The sequence below is a fragment of the Oncorhynchus masou genome, chromosome 24 (assembly GCF_036934945.1).
Source record: "Oncorhynchus masou masou isolate Uvic2021 chromosome 24, UVic_Omas_1.1, whole genome shotgun sequence".
In the NCBI taxonomy this organism is placed as follows: Eukaryota; Metazoa; Chordata; class Actinopteri; order Salmoniformes; family Salmonidae; genus Oncorhynchus; species Oncorhynchus masou.
Window position 1 is genome coordinate 38657080 of NC_088235.1, and position 21345 is coordinate 38678424.

Genomic DNA, 21345 nt, shown 5'->3' on the forward strand with positions numbered 1-21345 from the left:
CATTCTAAAAGAAATGTTGATTACAAATGAACACAAAAATATGTCAGACATATATTTTACAGGTTTATGTAGGTCAATAAATCAGCATCAAATGATCGATAAAAATTATGTACTTTTCCATCTGGAATGAAATTATGTCCGATAATAATATTAAATCAAGTCCAATCAGGCAATTGGTCAGAAAAGTGCCTATAATAACTTGGTCACAGCTAACCTTACCGAAGGAGTCACATAATTATTCATGAACCATAAAAATATATATATCAACTTCACTATGTCAAAAGAAGATTATCCCAACAAATCAAATCATACAATATCAAATCATGTTCACATATGCTCAAATCTCAACCATTGAATAGAATTGAGATATTTCATTTAGTCAAAAAAGTAGGCTGAAGTTCATTTGATTCTTTGACATTTTGTTCCCATAAAACACTATTCATTATCCAGATCCAAAACAGCAGAATCTACTTTACTGAATTGATGGAGCTATTATCTTAGTCTACTCTTAAATCAGACAAATTACACTTTTCTTTTCTTACTTTTTCCATATATATATATATATATATATATATATAAATTATCCCCAATTTTGTGATATCAAATTTTAATTAGATGCCAGTAATATTTGTCCACAATAAATCAATGGCCAATTGTTTCCAGCACACACAAAACCCACCATCATATTTCAATTAAATTATAATAAAATCGAAACATACCTATATATGAATGTAGACAATATTGTAAAGATCACTCACATATTCCTGAAAAAGAGGCCCCGATGTGGACTGCTTTCGGGTTCCTTTACAGTTGCTGCAGTGAGGATATAACCAATTTAAAAGTGGCATCCCTAGGCCAAACGCTGTCTTAAACCATTCAGAAAGATAGTGGCTGGTCTCAGGAAGACCTGACCCTTCCTTGCAGTCCACTCTACCCTCGGTCCCCAGGGGATCTGATCTCTCCCACAGGCCTGTCTCCTCTGCTGAAACACACTGGTTGTCCTGAGGAGGTTCAGGACAACCATTCAGTTCTTCTTTCCATTTTTACACAAGCAAAATCTAGGAGCACAAGCAAAATCGAAATCTTTTGACGCATTATTGATTGGGATGGCATAAAATAGACTGAAATGAATTTGCAAGGAGCATGGTAGCCTCTCCTTTCCTACACCTGTCATCTCCTCTGAAGCCTCCCTAATCATTATTCAGCAATAACTATGTACATTTTTCTTTGCATATTAACTTGTCACAGTTCATAAAGGTATTTTCATTGTTTTAGGCTACTTTTATAAATCATACTTTTATCAACTCAACTAAAAGGTGAAACATTTTTGGTTATGTGACCGCCTTCCCAGGACAGTTAGTTGCTGTCCTGATTTCCACTGGTAGAAACGTGTAGTATGTGGCATTCATGCACGAGAAGCGCTCCGCAAACATTGCCTCACAGACAATGGTGGTGCTGGGAATACAATTAACTCAAAACCCGTAAAACACTGCACTGAACCTGAGCATGTGGCTCAAAATAAATGAGAGTTGGATTTGTCAACTATACCCTGCTTGTGGACCTTCACTGACCTTAATGGCTCTGAAGGAAAAATCTAAATGTAAGTTTTTTTGAGGCACACACCTTGGCACTAAAAGGCACCATCTGTACATGTTTGGTTATTCATTTCAACAAATTAAATATCACCAATTGATCTGCTCCTTTGTTTACATTTATGTTGACCCACAGATGGTATGGGCTGCCTGTAGGCTATAGGCCCATAATTGAGACAAACTTGTCTCTAACTTGACATTTATGGAATGAGCACCATTATCACAGCTTTTACACAGCTCTGAAATTCGAAAGAGGTAAAAGTTCATATGATCTGAGAGATTTGGAAGAAATGATCTGTAATAAACTCACCGGTAGACCATGTTGAAATGCAACAATACAGATCAAGTTTCCACATTTCCTGGGGTGAAACTATCACCTGCTCAACTACAGTTCTCCTATTCAAAGATCTCGAGTGGGTTAAATGCAGAAGACACATTTCAGTTGAATGCATTCAGTTGTACAATTGACTAGATATCCCCCTTTGCCTTTCCCTGTACATTATATAATAACACCACGAGTCATCACTAGACTTTATGAAATACTTCCCATTTCTAAATGATGCTGGATTTCTTTTGTCTCCTGTTGTCTCTCCGCTGCATCCTATTGGGTCAATCTACAGAAATTATATATTATTCTGTAACAATAATGTATAACATCATATAAAAAAAACAGACAAGTATGTGACCCATGTCAGTATCCCATGGTAGCTTTCTGCTAGCAGATTTATTACAAAACGTTAACAGCGATCCTTTCCACTCTAGCAAAATGAACCATACACTGACAAATGCACTAAAGAATGTCTACTCAGGGTCCGGGGAGGCCAATGTCCAAGGTAAAATGGCACACATCACTGTAAGTTGACCAAACAAAAGAGTACTACCGAAGGTAAGGTGGAGTACTTTAAAGCCTGGATATTGAGGGATTTCTGCGTGAACTTGCCTTCAACAGTCATCTCAGTCAGAACATAATTATTTGCAGTGTTTACTATGTGGTAGGCTACATGTATATTGTATTGCCCTTTAAATGCATTTTGGCAGTACATCATTGCACTTTAAATAGATAATAGATAATTGAGGTGTCCCACAGGGTCTGTCACACGCATGTCAGCATACAGAACATTCAGTAACCCTCTCACGAGCACAATGCTGTGTGCTGCCATTCATTAGTGTGTAGAATTGTTAGTTGAGCATACAGTGTGGTCTTCTCCATGTTTTTTTCTTTTCAGTTTCTTTAAACTCTTCAGGTTTAGCGTCAATAAAATAAAATAGTCATAATAATTTGACATTATTCACAAAAAATTAAATACATTAAGACAAACACAAGGCCATTGGCATTCCATTCTCACTTAATAATAAACCATTTTTCTATTCAACAGAATATTTTACATCTTCACAAGACTTTAAATAATCAACACATACGCCAGTCTCTCTTGTCACTTTGGGCCAACGTGGTTGTCTCAAGGCCCCTGACTATCTCTTGGAGGTCTGGGCCAGTTTGCTGGGAGTCGACCTTCTTTGAGGAGTCGGGATTTTGGAGGGCTTGCCTCCGTGTTGATGTGACGACGAGCGGGGTGTAGCCCGACTGGTGTCACCCACCGTCTCCGATGTGTCGGAGCACACCGATGCGATATCCGAAATGTCGAAGTCTGAAGCATCGCTTCCCCTCCGGCTGCTCCCTCGGCTGCCTGCTTTACTTCCAGGTCGGCTGCCGGACCTTCTCGATTCTGGGGGACAAAAGATTCCGGTATGGTTATTGTCTGGTTACAGCGACTGGTAACTTTAATAGCAGAGCCGAACAGCAGAGCCCTTTAGCAGACAGAAAGCAGGCGCTGCTTTTCAAAAGGATGCTCTCCTCACCAAAGCCTATCGCCTGTCCCCGTGCTTTCATCACAGCAGCATTGATCAGGGTTCCCTGCTCTTCTCCCGACTGGAAACCTTTTCCTGACAAGTATCCAGGGAGCCGCAGTTTGCTTCCCTGTATCGGAGTGCTCTGCAAAAGACAGAGCATTTGTTAGCATTTTTCTCTATGTTTACAAAAACATATCTAGGTACACAATGGTAAATCACAGAAGAAGACGATTCTCTAGTCTAGTACATCGACTCTTCGAACACTGGTAATTCTTCTCTAATTAGCATGTTATGCAATGTGGCATTCCGATGAAATCTGATCAAACCCCACGGACATCCAATGTAAGGGGTTATTGTGTTGAATGAAAAGTTGATGTACTGTATGATATTTCAGGAACAACTTACACTTGTACAGTGGATTAACAGATAAACAGTTCAACATGCAACACAGAACAGCGGGTCAGTTCTTAGTTTGAGTTAGTTAGAGAAGGTATTTGACAACAGAGACAATGTTCCACAACGATCACCAGTTAGTACTTTAAAGCATTAAATTAAAAAAACAACTGAAATCGGGCCTCTAAAAGACAACAAATATACATCTTATGTACTCCATTCAATCACAATTTGCTCCCGACACCTCCCCTTTGGCCTTAACACTTTGATACTAGCAGATCTGCCTTCTTCATTCTGGGGGATTGTGTAGTGGCGGAAGCTCCACCACTACACATATTACACCTATCCAGACTCTTTAGATCAGGGGTGGTCAAACTTCTGGGCTCGGTTAATTATTTAGAAATGTAAAAATGTAAACAAGATCTTTTTAGGGTCTTGAAACAAAAACTTTTTTGAAAGTAATCATAAAATTACAATTCAAACATTAATCAGATCGCAGCCATATAACAACACATTCTGATTACCATTATTAAAGATGTATAGAACATTTCACCATTGTAGCATAGAAACTGCAACTTAGTTTCTATGTTCATCAGGCTAATAACGTTTCTGCAATTCTACACATTTATCTAAGGGGCAGCGGGAAAATGTAGCAGTCTTGAAACTAATTCCTTGCTATTCTACTCATTTTGCCATTTTGCAGTTTTAATGCCTGTTTCCTGCAGTTCTACACATTTTGCCATGAGTGGTGGAAAAAGTACCCAATTGTCATACTTGAGTAAAAGTAAAAAATACCTTAATAGAAAATGACTCAAGTAAAAGTCACCCAGTAAAATACTACTTGAGCAAAAGTATTTGGTACTTAAGTATCAAAATTTAATTTAATTGCCAAAATATACTTAAGTATCAAAAGTAAAAGTATAATCATTTCAAATTGCTTATATTAAGCAAACCAGATGGCACAATTTTCTTGTTTTTAATTTATTAATGAATAGCAAGGGGCACACTCCATTTACAAATAAAGGATTTGTGTTTAGTGAGTCTGCCAGATCAGAGACAGTAGGGATGACCAGGCATGTTCTCTTGTTAAGTGCATGAATTGGACCATTTTCCTGTCCTGCTAAGCATTCAAAATGTAATGAGTACTGTTGTGTGTCCGGAATAACATATGGAGTAGAAAGTACATTATTTTGTTTAGGAATGTAGTGAGGTAAAATTAAAAGTTGTCCAACATATCAATAGTAAGTACAGATACACACAAAAACGACTTAAGTAGTAATTTAAAGTATTTTTACATAAGTCACGGCTAGTAGTTTAAAGTACTTATGTCATGTTGATATGATATCTGAGTTAGAGTGACTAACAAAATCAATGAGGGTCCCCTGGAGGTCAGGGCCCCTGCTTTGGGTGCCTGGTCAGTAATTTGACCATGATTACTACAAGGTTAAGATAGCTGACTAGACTAACTTACCTAGCAAACTATAAAATGTTAGCTGACATGGGATAATTGATTGACCGTCAATAGCTATGATTCCATTAACTTGTCCAGTGATTTTTTTTCGACATTAGAAAGTTTGCATAGAAAATAGATGCAACAATTGCCTGCTAGGGTGCATTTCCATTGAACTATCTTGTGTCGATAAAAACTGCTGATTATAATGGCGTCACACCTAAAAAAAATTTTTTTTTACAAATCGCAAGAACCTACAGTGTCGAATAAAAATGTAGTGGTTGAAGTGTTTCCATTACCCATTTAGGCAAATTGTGCATTAATAAATTGGCGACAAGTGTATGACTTTCAACCTATCTGTTTCCTGATAGAATGCAAGAAATGAGTTATATTTGCCACATTCTAATAATTCTCATGTGCCTAACGGCTGCCTAGGCTAGGCCGTGCCATGGTGGAACTTGCACTCCTGTAGATCTGAAATAATTGAATGGTAAAACTTGTCAGCCAATCAGAAAAGCAAAGTGAACCAATTCAGTTATTCTTGAAAGTCAGGAAAAACATTCTTTTTTATAGTTAAATTATTTTTTATTTTGCAAGCAGTAGGCTAGGCATTTAGAATTAAAGCTGCAATGTGACAGTTTTTTTTATAGAGCTGTCACTATCATTGAAAGAATGTCTTGCAAGATCTGTTCTGTGTGCGCTATTTCTATATTTCACGATCTTAAGTTTAGTTTTTGTGTCTTTTACTTTCGGTTTTGTTCACCAGCTTCAAACAACTGAAAATACAGTATTTTTAGTTATGGAAAATATATTTCACAGCAGTTTAGATGGTAAAATGACTCTCTACACTATACTTGCTTGTTTTGTGACATAAACTGAAATTAGGCGAACTATTAGAATTTTAGCCACCAGGAAATGGCAGAGCGATTTCTTCATAGTGCATCTTTAAATGTGGACTGGAACTTATGGCTATGTGATGACATCCCGTGCCCCACATACCTTAAAAATTATTCGGCAATCATAATTTATTTTAAAAACACAGTTCCCATCATCATTTTTAGCAATAAAGAAAGATAAAGAAGAAAAAAATCCACTCCTGTCGAACGGATGAAAATGACGTCGATCTTTAGAAAATGTCTTCTTTATCTGCCGTTACCAATATTTGGTTGGCCATGCTTTAGATATTCAATTATTGTGAAGTTAGGGCCAAGGGGAAGGGGTAGGGCTATCTATGTAGTTATTAGTGTAAAAATCAACTTGATTTCCTTTTTCCTTTTACTCAGACACTATACAATTCAGTTAGATGGTATTGTAGGAGGCAGCAGTTGTTAGGTTCAGAGCTCTGGAGCGTTCCAGACCCTGTTGATTCACTATACCTCAGAGGATGAACCTTGGCTCTCAAAGGAGTCTGATGATTTAAGAGGAGTGGAGGGTTTGCTGTTTGTCAGCCAGGGTTTATCGTAATTGCGAGTTATGTGTTGGGGAGTCTGGGGGAATAATGGCAAGTCAAACACACAAACAGCAGGGATTCAGATGGAGAAATCAATAACTAAAAGGAGTACAGGCAGACTAAATGAAGAGCTATGATATATGACAAAAGAAAGGAATGATCAAAATATATCAGACAACCAAAAACAACATATATAAACAAATGATAAAATAGACAAATGAAAAACAATAGATATGGTTGGGAGCATGTGGAGAATGGCAGACAAACCAACACACACCGTTTCTGTAAAAATTGTTCAAATATAACTAGCTTCCTATGGTCATTAAATACAAGTCATTAGCCCATTTTGCTCTGTTGTCAGTGAAGTTAATAAATGTATTTGCTGTGGAAGAAGGAGTATGTAATGAAAAGCTCCGACCCAGATTGTGGGCGTCTCTTACCTTGGGTGTGCTGGGCAAGGCTGGGTTATTATGCTGGGCCGGACAGCTATGGCTAGAGTTTGACCTGTTGGGAGAGGGAGCCCGTGACGACGGTCGCGACCTACGACCTCTATACCGGAAGCTTGCCATCACCTGAGTGGTGCCCTCTGGGAGAATGAACTTTTCTCGCAGCTCCATGTTTGTCCTGCCTTTGGCTGGGGGGAAAAATATGACAACATACAGTAAGACATATGCATGGTTGTTGGTGTATGATTGATTATAAGTAAGGTGAACCTAATTCATTTCAGTGGAGTGAGTAAATGTATGATGAGTGCCTGCTTTTAGAAACAGCAGACCATTTGACATGAATACAGGTTGTTGTTTATACTATCTGTGATTGGACTATTGTGCAAATAAACACGTGTGAATGAAGGACATGCAGTTTCACATCACTTAGCCACACTGGCAAACTCACTGAAAACAAACAGTCCCAATAGGAAGTGCTGTGAAAAGGACATTCTTAACTGATAGAGATTCATATGGACAGAGTGCTTAATGTACAGTACAACAGACTCACTCTGCACATACAAATCAATAAACGCCTCCATCACCCCAACCTCACAAAACAAAACAAAATAAAGATACATAGAAGAATCTATGGTCACCCCAAACAAATGATGATGAATTCCAGTGGCTTAGAACATCAGCCATATAACTAAGTAACTATTTCTCCCCCGCATAGCCGCTAGGTAGAAATAGTCAATTGCTGGGAAACCCAGTGATAGAGAGAGAGAGAGAGAGAGAGAGAGAGAGAGAGAGATAGATAGATAGATAGATAGATAGATAGATAGATAGATAGAGAGAGAGAGAGAGAGAAAGAGAAAGAAAGAGAGAGACAGTTAACAATAGATAGACAGCAATAGAGAGAGAGCGATAGAGAGAGAGAGCGATAGAGAGAGAGAGCGATAGAGAGAGAGAGCGATAGAGAGAGCGAGTGCGATAGAGAGAGCGCGTGCGATAGAGAGAGAGAGCGATAGAGAGAGCGATAGAGAGAGCGATAGAGAGAGAGAGAGAGCGCAATAGAGAGAGCGAGAGAGAGCAATAGAGAGAGCGCGATAGAGAGAGAGCGCGATAGAGAGAGAGCGCGATAGAGAGAGAGAGCGCAATAGAGAGAGAGCGCGATAGAGAGAGAGCGCGATAGAGAGAGAGCGCGATAGAGAGAGAGCGCGATAGAGAGAGATAGAGAGAGACAGCAATAGAGAGAGAGACAGCCATAGAGAGACAGCCATAGAGAGAGACAGCCATAGAGAGAGACAGCCATAGAGAGACAGCCATAGAGAGAGACAGCCATAGAGAGAGACAGCCATGCAATAGAGAGAGACAGCCATAGAGAGAGACAGCCATAGAGAGAGACAGCAATAGAGAGAGACAGCCATAGAGATAGACAGCGATAGAGAGAGAGAGAGAGAGATAGAGAGAGATACAGCGATAGAGAGAGACAGCGATAGAGATAGAGAGATAGAGCGATATATAGAGAGAGTGATAGAGAGAGACAGCGATAGAGAGAGATAGAGAGAGAGATACAGCGATAGAGAGAGACAGTGATAGAGAGAGATAGAGAGAGAGATAGAGCAATATAGAGAGAGCGATAGAGAGAGCGATATAGAGAGAGTGATAGAGAGAGAGAGAGCGATAGAGAGAGCAATATAGAGAGAGAGAGCGATAGAGAGAAAGACAGCGATAGAGAGAGACAACGATAGACAGCGAGAGACAGCGATAGAGAGATAGAGATATAGATATAGAGAGAGATCGATAGAGAGAGAGCGAGAGAGAGAGAGATAGAGAGACAGAGCGATAGAGAGAGAGCGAGAGAGAGAGCAAGAGAGAGAGAGAACGATATAGAGAGAGATCGATAGAGAGAGCAGGCGATAGAGAGAGAGAGATCGATAGAGAGAGAGCGATAGAGAGAGAGAGCGCGATAGACAGTGCGAGAGAGCGATGGAGAGAGAGAGCGATAGAGAGAGACAGCGATTGAGAGCGCGATAGAGAGAGAGCGCGATGAGAGAGCGCAATGAGAAAGAGAGACAGCGATAGAGAGAGACAGCGATAGAGAGAGAGCACAATGAGGGAGAGAGAGAGCGATAGAGAGAGAGAGCACGATGAGAGAGAGAGCAATAGAGAGAGAGAGAGAGAGCGATAGAGAGACAGCGATAGAGAGTGATAGCGATAGAGAGCGATAGAGATAGATAGAGAGAGACAGAGAGCGATAGAGAGAGAGCGATAGAAAGCGATATAGAGAGACAGAGCAATAGAGAGAGAGAGAGACAGAGAGAGAGCGATAGAGAGAGAGAGCGATAGAGAGAGCGAGAGAACTGGTGTTAGCCTGGAGGTCAGTAAGTAAAGAGAGATTCAGAAGCAGGTGATGTGACTCAGAGAAAATGACGGCATGCATGAAGACCCACAGACCGCTGGATAACAGGAGAGTGTGAGTGGAGTCGCTTTATGGGAACGCCATTCACAATGAGCACTCCAACACACCCATTTTGTACACACACCCACACATTAACACCCGCACACATACGGTGATGCAGACACACATACCACTGGGGGGTTCATGGAGCAAGGTGAGAAAGTGTGAGATTTGTTGCCAACCTATAGGAGACTGAGTAATTGAAGAGTTTGATTCCGAGCGCAACATTTTACTCCCGTGGTGATGAACTGGAGAGGAAGGCGTAGGAAGCAGTAGGAAGGCATTTAGCAGGAAAACACATAAATAGAGTAACTTCTGCATGGCAGTAGGATCTGATACTGTAAGCAATAGAGTAGCAACATACACTCAGACACACACTCAGACTCTACATGCCACATTCAGCCTTATCCAGCCATATAATTTAATCAGAGTGAAACCCATTACACAACATCAAATCATATGGTAATAAATACTGAATCAGCTGGAGCACCGCTATCTAAAAATAGACAATTAAAACATAAGTGACACACGAGTGAAACTGAATCCAGAGATTTCCCTTTCTTAAAATGAATGATATTTTATAAAGTTTACCCTGTCCTGTCTGGTGCCTTACCTCGACACGGGTCGTTCTTTACAAGGAACTCATCCAGAGCCATCCAGCCTCCACCAACGCGCACCATCACAGTGCTCCGCAGGATCCGCACCAGACGCAGCTGCTGGGAGTCTCCGAACTGCAGAGGGAGGAGGGAGGACAGAGAGGAAGGTGAGGCCGGGAGTCACTAAGCACTACTCTGCATCAACAACACTGGACAAGACTAGAAGCTGTGCAACACCAGAAACCAGCAGATGCTACAATTTGGAGATTGTTAGGAGGAAGTTTATCCGTCTATGAGTTGGTGCCTGATTACATTGTGTCTTCTGACTTGTGGATTACAATGACTAGTTATACATATGAAACATGACTTAACTAAAATGGATTTCACTTCATCACTAGATGAGAGAGGATGGTTTTGCTGTCTGGTTTCTTTCTTGTGTTGCTCAGCTAAGCCCATTGATTGAGACACAAAGCAACAACATCAAGGTTTCATTCTCATAGACACAAATGGAGGGTCAATCCAACTGGTTTTGCCTTCCCAGAATGTATTAATGCATTCATCATTGTCAACAATGTGGGATTGGTGTGTGCCTTGTGATATTGGGATATATTGATTTGTAATTGAGGTGAAGTGGGTAACACTTTACTTGATACCCCCTGTCAACAGGCTTATCGTAGCCTACATATCTGTCATAATCATGATATAACAACTAGTATTTTGACTGGTTAGGGCATCTGAGGTCAATATCATTGTTATGCCAATGTTATATATCCCTTATGATTAAGGTTGCCAGTAAATGTAATAATTAGTAAGTGAATAATTTGTCATTAATCAATATTGTCATTTATCAATATTATAATTTAGGAATGTTTACTCATTTTTTACATTTTCAACTGGAAACTCCTATAACAGGCTGTATAACATAAAGATCATTAGACTGAAGAGATGATACTCAACCACTAGGGTGGCACTATAGTGTTGCAGTCTATCTTTACCTTCTTTTGGGATATTTTTGTTATTTTCGACTTTACTATGGGCTGTTTGCATGTATCTTGCAAAGCTTTCAAACAAGCCTGATATGGAGGGTGAACAAACAGCCAAGCGTCATAAGAAGAGTTTTGCAGGAGAAGCCAGCCAGTTGGATATGGCCAAGGGGTTAGCAGATTTGACAACACAACAACCAATGCCTCATGCTTTCCATCAAACATTGTCACATCATAGCACAATCAATAGCACAAACAGACAAAACGGACAAAATCTCCTGCAAACCAACAACGTGAACAGTTGCACTTTCTATCACTACAGAACAAACCACCATATGACATTGATGGAGGAACCAATGCAGCTGAGCTCCAATGAGGAACAACATGGGGGATGGCATCTTATCATCTCTCTAGTCAACCACGGTGTAAACAATCAAACATGACCACACATTGATGAGCCTCCAGTTAGGTGCCTATTGTAACAATCTCATTTAAATTCAAACTTTGCACTATGTGATTCCCATAATGATTGAATGACACTGGTGAATTTTGTGATCAAGTACAGTAAAAGTGATGAATTGAATTGGAAAATGATCTGGAGAATAAAAATAGTCACAACAAATGGCTTAAGAATGCCCATTTACCAGAATACAGCTTTCCAAAACCGCAACGTGTAGGTGGGGGGTTAGATTTTGACTGTCCCTGTTTGCTATTATCTCATCATCATGTAAGCAGTGAACCAGACCAAACTGTCAAAAAAATTGTTTAAGTTGATTTTGAGTAATAAACGAATACAAACTGGTGAAGAAGACACACATTATCTTACAAATACATGCTGTATACTGTTTGTTTCTCCTATATACACCTATTCATTCTCCTCAACAAACAGCCATCAATGTTTCAGAAAGTGCATGGACCATTCATTTGATATGACTTATGTATCCTGTATTGCAACATGCATTTCTTTGCCCATTTGAACTCAATCAAATCAAATCAAGCAAGATAATGTCCTAACAATGGAAAGGTGTTTGCACATCTTTAAAGGGAAAGCAGTTCATGTTTGTGGAACAAAAAATGCTGTTATACAAAGTCATGTCAGCCATTACTGAGACAAATCAATCCCAGGAAATACAAGAGAAGCAACAGGCAACCACATTAAAAGCATTCTAAATCCCAAACTGCCCAAATGGTTCAATTAAAGCACATAAAGGGGGAAATACTTGGAAAACCTATTATTTCTTATTGGAAACTCAAAAGCAACTACAAATAAGAGGGAATAATTGAATCAGCATTGGACTTCAAAGCATTATAACACTTGACTGCCTTACATGCTGATTTGTAGTTTTAGAAATGATCACAAGCTTAATGTTATTTCCTATCTAAATAAGAGCATTTACTGTCACTATTTTTATCTGCACAATCAACCAGTACAGGTTATATATACACAAAGATGCATTTTATGACACTGTGGCCATTTCATTCTTGGCATGAGCTGAAGAAAGCCCATGACCCAAAAGGGGATTCTTTTATTGCACAGTCATTCCTAGCAGGCTACTACATCAATGGTCCTCCACCTGCACCAGTTATAGGCACCAGCTGCTTTCCCACGCCAGCCAGCCAGACCCAATCCAATATCCCAACTACTTATGCCGGTGGAACTACCCACATAGCTATTATTATTATCATAGACTAATAAACAAATTAAAAGTGAGCCTTTTCAAGTGAATGGAAATGTCTGAAAGAATTATTGCTGTCGAGTGTATCTACTTCTGAGTTCCATCGTGATTATGTCTTGGAAGTGTTCATATTAATGTGAATTGGAAAAGAAACAGGGTCAACAAAAAAGAGAGGAGGGGTTGATTAGGCACAGCATCACATCATAGATAACGACAAAGAGCGGCCTGAGCCTGTCATATGTACCTGGTTTCCAAGGTAGAACTGGTCGTGGAAGGGACAATGAAAAAAAGTTACAAATTAGTTTTTCATAAAGCACATGTTTCACTGAACACTTAAGGTAACGTACAGGGTATTCACAAAATCCTCTTACCCTGTATTTGTTGGCACCAATTTGCTCAACTTGGAATCGTTTAGGACACTTGCATTTTGCCACTTGGCGTGTGACCTACAAAAGAAAAAACAAACATTATTTAGACATCATTTATATTCCGGGAAGGTAATACATTAGTTCCAATGATTTACGGCAGGGATCATCAACTAGATTCAGCTGTGGACTGATTTTTTCTTGAGCGGATGGTTGGGAGACCGGAAAATAATTACAAATCATTTGTAGACTGCAAATTGACCGCAAAAATATAAACTCAGCAAAAAAAAGAAAAGTCCTCTCACTGTCAACTGGGTTAATTTTCAGAAAACTTAACATGTGCAAATAATTGTATGAACATAACAAGATTCAACAACTGAGACATAAACTGAACAAGTTCCACAGACATGTGACTAACAGAAATGGAATAATGTGTCCCTGAACAAAATCAAAAGTAACAGTCAGTATCTGGTGTGGCCACCAGCTGCATTAAGTACTGCAGTGCATCTCCTCCTCATGGAATGCACCAGATTTGCCAGTTCTTGCTATGAGATGTTACTCTTCCACCAAGGCATCTGCAAGTTCCCGGACATTTCTGGGGGGGAAATGGCCCTGGCCCTCACCCTCCGATCCAACAGGTCCCTGACGTGCTCAATGGGATTGAGATCCGGGCTCTTCGCTGGCCATGGCAGAACACTAACATTCCTGTCTTAGAGGAAATCACACACAGAACGATGTATGGCTGGTGGCATTGTCATGCTGGAGTGTCATGTCAGGATGAGTCTGGAAGAAGGCTACCACATGAGGGAGGAGGGTGTCTTCCCTGTAACGCACAGCGTTGAGATTGCCTGTATGACAAGCTAAGTCCACCCCAGACCATGACGGACCATCCACCTCCAAATCGATCCAGCTCCAGAGTACAGGCCTCTGTGTAACGCCCATTCCTTCGACGATAAGCGCAAATCCGACCATCATCCCTGGTGAGACGAAACCGTGACTTGTCAGTGAAGAGCACATTTGCCAGTCCTGTCTGGTCCAGCGATGGTGGGTTTATGCCCATAGGCGACATTGTTGACTGGGATGTCTGGTGAGAACCTACTTTACAACAGGCCTACAAGTCCTCAGTCCAGCCTCTCTCAGCCTATTGCAGACAGTCTGAGCACCCTGACCCTGGGCATCGTACTTTTGGTGTTTTTCAGAGTCAGTAGAAAGGCCTCTTTAGTGTCCTAAGTTTTCATAACTGTGACCTTAATTGCCTACCGTCTGTAAGCTGTTAGTATCTTAACGACTGTTCCACAGGTGCATGTTCATTAATTGTTTATGGTTCATTGAACAAGCATGGGAAACAGTGTTTAAACCCTTGATAATGAAGATCTGTGAAGTTATTTGGATTTTTACAAATTATCTTTGAAAGACAGGGTCCTGAAAAAGGGACGTTTCATTTTTTGCTTCGTTTATAATATTTGATTAAAACATAATCATTTCAAACCGTGCTTGCATTTGTATACAATCACGTGTCTCTCTATTATGTGTGGGAATACTTTGGAACTGGTGTTTTTACAGTCTTTTATGTCCAACAATGAAACAATGTTTTTGCTCAGAAAACTTGGGGGGGCAAATAAAACCACCTGCAGGCCACCAGTTGGGGGAACCATGATTTACAGTCTGAGTCAACACATATACAGTAGTACCTCATCTTCAATTTTGTCTGCATCTGTGAGTGGTTTGTATGCCTCTTTGTTGGGATGAAGAGCAGCCACAAACTCATAGTAGTCGATGTAGCCGTCACCATCCCGGTCAAATATGTCTGCCACCGCACTCATCTCCAGCCGACTGGTAGGGAATTCTGGAAAGTAAAATAAAAAAACAGGGGTAAGACGCTCAACGCATTTTCACACTAGCATACTGAACTGAATCGTACTGTGCTGGCTCAGATATTTTATTTTTGCATTGTTCTTTCCAGCATAGTTACATCTATGGTGAATGTGTAACCAGGCCAGCCCAGAGCAGCTCAGCTTGGCTCTGTAATGTGAAGAGGGTATAGGTCAGGAGTGTGAGGGTACAGGTCAGGGTGTCAGGTAGCCTAGCATTTAAGAGCTTTGGGCCAGTAATTGAAAGGTTACTGGTTTGAATCCCCGAGCTGACTAGGTGAAAAATCTGTTGATGTGCTCTTGAGCAAGGCACTTAAACCTAATTGCTTCTGCAAGTCGCTCTGGATAAGATGCAAAATGTAATTTTTCCCGGGGGCCAAATTGGTTATATTTCCTCGCTGTCAAAATTAGCAAAACATTTTCCTATATCCATAGTTTTTCAATGCTCCCTGACTGTCAATAAACTATATGAATGTCGGTCCATTATTATTTCTACACAGTCAATTTGGTTTTAGTAATTTTCAAGTATATTAAGTTCATTCCCCTCACCCCCCCACAATTGTATTTTCTAATTTAACATATATGGATATAGATATATATTTCTTTACTCAAACCACCAGCAAACCAGATTGGATCCTCTCACAAGACTTACTGGAGGAGAGGATGCCTTCAATGAACTCCTGTCTGGTGACCTTTCCATCCTGGTCCTTGTCAATGCGTCTGAAGAAGTCCATGACACGTGACTTCTTATGGTTCATCCATCGCATGTAGCGCTTCCGCCACACGTCAAAGTCAAAGTTTGCAAATTCCTTTAGCTGAAAAAAATAAACCACAATACATTGTACACTATGACATACATTGTACTGCACATAGTGATAATTTCTAAATGTCTCCATGAAACACATAAAGTAATGAACATTTAGCTAACATAGGGTTAAATGATCAGATGTACCTCCTCAAGTCTGTCCATGGCATCGTTGAGTTTCCTCCTCCTGTCCAGGGCCAGTAGCCACACCTGCTGCCACTTGCTGACCAACAGGTTGACCCTGGGGTTCTTGGTCACTATGGGAGGCTGTGACGCTGATGGGTACATGGCTTGTGTGGGAGAACGCTTTCCTGTACGTGAAAAACAACTTCCTGTTTAGTGATACCGCTTTTCCATTGTATAACTTTTGTTCCATACCAGAAAAAACATAGGAATGATATCATTTCGGGGACAGAGAGAGTGAGGTAAGCTATGAGGATGTTGTGTCATGGTGCAGGCAGTGCATCAGAGCAGGGCCAGATGGCTGAGGTCAGGGTGTTTAGGGGGCCCCTGGTAGGGGTACATACTTCCACCTCTTCCTTTCTCCAGGACAGGGATTTGGGACTGGATGGCAGGCTCGCTTCCACCAGCAGACTTTCTTTTGTGTGTCTTGGTGATCGTGTCAACATCTGGTTGTTTCCTGGTCATTTCCTCCATGAATGTCTGCAGGGCCACACAAAAACAACATGTTTTTAGTTTGTACTGTATACCATATTCACTTCAAAGGCAATGTACATGCATGCACAGTACACATAGAGTAACTCATGTTACGAGAAAGAGGGAGCTACTCTTCTAATAACAATTCTAGTACTACCAGACAGGCATTGAACAGCATTGCAGTGGGAAATGTTTGACCAACCAAGCACCAAGTAATATACCAAACTCCACCTTCTACAATTTGCTTCCTTTACATCATATAGTAAAGGAGGATAACACAAGACCCTGGGCACACTGTACCTGGTGTTCAGCAATAAGAGCTTTGACCTCGTCTATCTCCTGAGGCAGGACCTCCTTGTCCTTCTCGTTGAGTGTTGCCTCAGCCCACTGCAGCCAGCCCAGCAGACCCTCCAGCAGCTCCTGAGTGGCAAGCAGATCACTGAGGGCCATGGCCAGGCGCTGCTGGTGCTGCCGTGCCCAAGCCTGAACCTAATATGGAGAAACATGAATAATCAATTTAATGCAGCTGGTAATTTAGCAGATGCTTTTACCCAAAGCAAACCACAATTGAAAGTGATATATATTCAGTAACATGTGGTCCATGCGAATTCAAACCCACAACTCTGGTGTTAGTAGCACCATGCTCAAACCCACTGAGACATTGGAACAACCCAGTGAGTCATTTGAACCCACAACAACAAGAATTACATTCATGGCTTTCCACTTAAACTAGGATTAGGTACAGCCAAGTGCGAAAGTACTGTATCGGTATGACTGAGAAAGGCGAAGAAACATCCTGGCAAGCATTGAGGTTATGCAAGTGATATTTAAGGAGATGGCAGACTGCTTTGCCATGATATAGGCCTATGATCTGTCACCTTCCAGTATGACGCACAGCAGACAGGCATGTAAGTGTTCACTGACCTCCTCGAACCGGGCTTTAATGATGGTGTTCCAGTGTTTGATGGTGGTGATAGAATCTGGATGGCAGATGGTCAAGATAGCCTCCCCCATACTGGTGGCTTTGTTCAGGCCTACTCCCTTCTCCTCCTGCTTCTTCATGAACTCCTGAAAGAGAACGGTTGGCTTCCATTAGCAATCGACAATGTTTGCGTCAAAATATAAATAAAAAAGAAACCTAGCAGCCAGTATCTCTGTTTCTCTGTTCCTCTTTCAATACCTGGTCAAGTGGAGATGAAGAAAGTAATGATATGTGAAGTCAGGGGAAACTATTTTAGATCCAGTGAGATCATCCTTGAGGAAAAGTCAATATTGTGAAGCAGTTGGAATGGAATATCAAACCACCATGTAAAATCTATGTATGGCATTTCTACTTTTACTGGCAAGTGCAATGGATGTGTAAAGACTGTCAAAGGGAAGTGTGTTTTAAATGTCGACACTACATTATGAGAGTAGCTCAGCAGAAAAGAATGATAGTCGAGTGGAGGAACAAACCCACATTCTCTGCAAATAGCTGCCTTAACTGCCATATGTTTGAGCGAGGTAATAGTTCCATGCCAGCCTGATCCCTAAAGCATATGCAAGGCTTTAATAGCCCAGAAAAACTCTTAATCTATGGCCCGATATTGCATTTCACATTTGGTCAGCTTTTATCTAAAAGCTTTATTCTATATTATGGATATTGCGGGATTTTGCTTTAGGGACCTTTGTGTCCCACCTGGTAGTTAATCTGTAGGGAAACACTGTGTTATTCTATAGGATGACGATGTTCCAGGTTAAATGTCACTTGCCTTGTGCTGCTCGATAAGAGCCCTGAGGGCATCCTCGTCGTCGGGCAGGGTGCCATGGAAACGAAGGCTCTGCTCAGCCTCGGCCAGCCACTCCAGCAGGATATGGACCGTAGAGTGGAACTCCTCAGCCTGTAGCCAGAGGACAGGGGACAGAGAGGTTCACCAACACACAGGTCTGTAAAAAAGCATTCCTCTAAGCACTCAGCCAGGTCCGAATGGTTGCATTCCAGGATTATTTTTTTTGCAGACACACTGCACTGCTCAGTAGATTGCTATGATCAAATGAATGATGTTCCTAAGACGTTTAACAGATCTCTTTTGTTATATTAACCCATCCACCACTCCCCAAAGCTTTATTAGATCTGATCATCTGTGAAACTGAATAAAAAGATGACTTGCAACGCCACAAATGTAATTTGAATAGGTGATATAGAGAGGTTTGGCATAGTGAGAGTCCTACCTGACACAATGCCTGTTCCAGCCGAGTCTGTTTAGATACTGAGCGGGCGCACACAGTCTCCCAGCGAGCACTCAGCTCCTGCATCTGAGCTTTGACCCAGGATGAGTCTTCATGGCTGCTCTCAATCAGGTCCTTAGCCGAACGCTTCAGGGCCGCAACGCTCCCCGTCCTCTTCCCCAGCTCCTTTTGGAACACCTGGAAGATACGTCAGAGAGAGAACTAATGAGACACGACACACAGACCCAGAGATACATGGAAACAAACACACAGACGCAGAGATACATGGAAACAAACACACAGACACAGAGAAACATGGAAGCAAACACACAGACACAGAGAAACATGTAAACAAACACACAGGCACAGAGAAACATGTAAACAAACACAAAGACACAGAGATACATGGAAACAAACACACAGACACAGAGAAACATGTAAACAAACACACAGACACAGAGAAACATATAAACAAGCACACAGGCACAGAGAAACATGTAAGCAAACACACAGACACACATACATATGCACACTGATCATGTTTCCCAATAACCACAAACTCCATCTATCCATTACTGAATATACAGCATTTTGCCACATCACAAGTAATTATTGCTAGAATATCCCTTGTGCCAATATAAATTAGACCAGGTTATACAAACAGTCATCTAGCACCATTTCCCTCAGGGCTAAGCTGTGGTCCTAAACAAAATAACCTAAATCCATACTGATTGTGAAAAAAAAGGTTGATACAGTTCAACAGGCCTGAAACCTGTCCAGCTAACACACTAACATTATGCTAAAAGCACTTCCAATTTGAACAGTGTTGGGAAGGTTATTTTCTAAATGTCATCTGTTACAGTTACATGTTACCTGTCCAAAATTGTAATCAGTAACGTAACTTATGGATTACCCAAACTCAGTGATGTATTTGGTTTACTTTCAGTTACATTTGGATGACTTTCCCCTTAAGAAGCATTAGAAGAAGACAAAAAGGATCCATCAAACGTATTTGGTGTGTCATCATAGTGGTCTCTGATTTGTGGTCAGACTCGCTCCGGTGGAACAAACGTACACTTGTGCCTTTTTTCAATGCTGATTTGAATGTGATGGAGAAAACAAAAAGGTGTCATCATGTACTGTTTTGCAAATATCCAAGAAGTAATCATCTAGTTTTTTTTTTAAGTATCTGTAATCTGATTAAATGTTACAGATTACAGTGGCAAGCAAAAGTATTCACCCCCCTTGGCATTTTTCCTATATTGTCGCCTTAAAACCTGGAAATAAAATAGATGTTTGGGGGGTTGTATCATTTGATTTACACAACATGCCTACCACTTTGAAGATGCAAATATTTTTTATTGTGTAACAAACAAGACCCAAAAACTGAACTTGAGCGTGCATAACTATTCACCCCCCAATGTCAATACTTTGTAGAGCCACCTTTTGCAGCAATTACAGCTGCAAGTCTCTTGGGTTATGTCTCTATAAGTTTCGCATGTCTAGCCACTGGGATTTTTGCCCATTCTTCAAGGCAAAACTGCTCCAGCTCCTTCAAATTGGATGGGTTCTGCTGGTGTACAGCAATCTTTAAGTCATACCACAGATTCTCAATTGGATTGAGGTCTGGGCTTTGACTAGGCCATTCCAAGACATTTAAATGTTCCCCTTAAACCACTCAAGTGTTGCTTTAGCAGTATGCTTAGGGTCATTGTCCTGCTGGAAGTTGAACCTCCGTCCCTGTCTCAAATCTCTGGAAGAATGAAACAGGCTTCCCTCAAGAATTTCCCTGTATTTAGCGCCATCCATCATTCCTTCAATTCTGACCAGTTTCCCAGTCCCTGCCAATGAAAAACATCCCCACAGCATGGGGATGGTGCTCTCGAGGTGATGAGAGGTGTTGGGTTTGTGCCGGATATAGCGTTTTCCTTAATGGCCAAAAAGATCCATTTTAGTCTCATCTGACCAGAGTACCTTCTTTCATATGTTTGGAGAGTATCCCACATGCCCTTTGACAAATACTAAACATGTTTGCTTATTTTTTTCTTTAAGCAAGGGCTTTTTTTCTGGCTTAAAGTGGTCCTATGGACAGATACTCCAATCTCCGCTGTGGAGCTTTGCAGCTCCTTCAGGGTCATCTTTGGTCTCTTTGTTGCCTCTCTAATTAATGCCCTCCTTGCCTGGTCCGTGAGTTTTGGTGGGCGGCCCTCCCTTGTCAGGTTTGTTGTGGTGCCATATTCTTTCCATTTAAAAAAAAATGGATTTAATGGTGCTCCATGGGATGTTCAAAGTTGATTTTTTTATAACACAACCCTGATCTGTACTTCTCCACAACTTTGTCCCTGACCTGTTTGGAGAGCTCCTTGGTCTTCATGGTGCCGCTTGCTTGGTGGTGTTGCAGACTCTGGGGCCTTTCAGAACAAGTGTATACATACTGAGATCATGTGACACTTAGATTGCACACAGGTGGACTTCATTTAACTAATTATGTGACTTCTGAAGGTAATTGGTTGCACCAGATCTTATTTAGGGGCTTCATAGCAAAGGGGGTGAATAGATACG

The 21345-nt window shown here is 41.0% G+C and overlaps 1 protein-coding gene across 3 annotated transcripts in view; it reads right to left on the reverse strand.

The window, feature by feature from the left end:
* Nucleotides 1–2274: 2274 nt before the first annotated feature.
* dst (dystonin) overlaps nt 2275–21345 on the reverse strand; it is a 182712-nt gene continuing 163641 nt past the window's right edge. For 2 of the 3 annotated variants that reach the window (XM_064933863.1, XM_064933861.1), the window contains 15 exons: nt 18787–18981; nt 18327–18455; nt 17500–17643; nt 16876–17064; nt 16446–16581; nt 16066–16229; nt 15766–15928; nt 14934–15088; nt 13249–13323; nt 13122–13139; nt 10236–10353; nt 7174–7367; nt 6660–6770; nt 3450–3582; nt 2275–3316 (listed from right to left, as the gene is read on the reverse strand). In XM_064933863.1, the coding sequence (XP_064789935.1) occupies nt 3063–3316; nt 3450–3582; nt 6660–6770; nt 7174–7367; nt 10236–10353; nt 13122–13139; nt 13249–13323; nt 14934–15088; nt 15766–15928; nt 16066–16229; nt 16446–16581; nt 16876–17064; nt 17500–17643; nt 18327–18455; nt 18787–18981 (2178 nt within the window). In that variant the 3' untranslated portion in view covers nt 2275–3062. Of the gene's footprint in view, nt 3317–3449; nt 3583–6659; nt 6771–7173; nt 7368–9804; nt 9871–10235; nt 10354–13121; nt 13140–13248; nt 13324–14933; nt 15089–15765; nt 15929–16065; nt 16230–16445; nt 16582–16875; nt 17065–17499; nt 17644–18326; nt 18456–18786; nt 18982–21345 lie in introns of all 3 variants that reach the window. The other variant, XM_064933862.1, reaches the window with a different exon arrangement.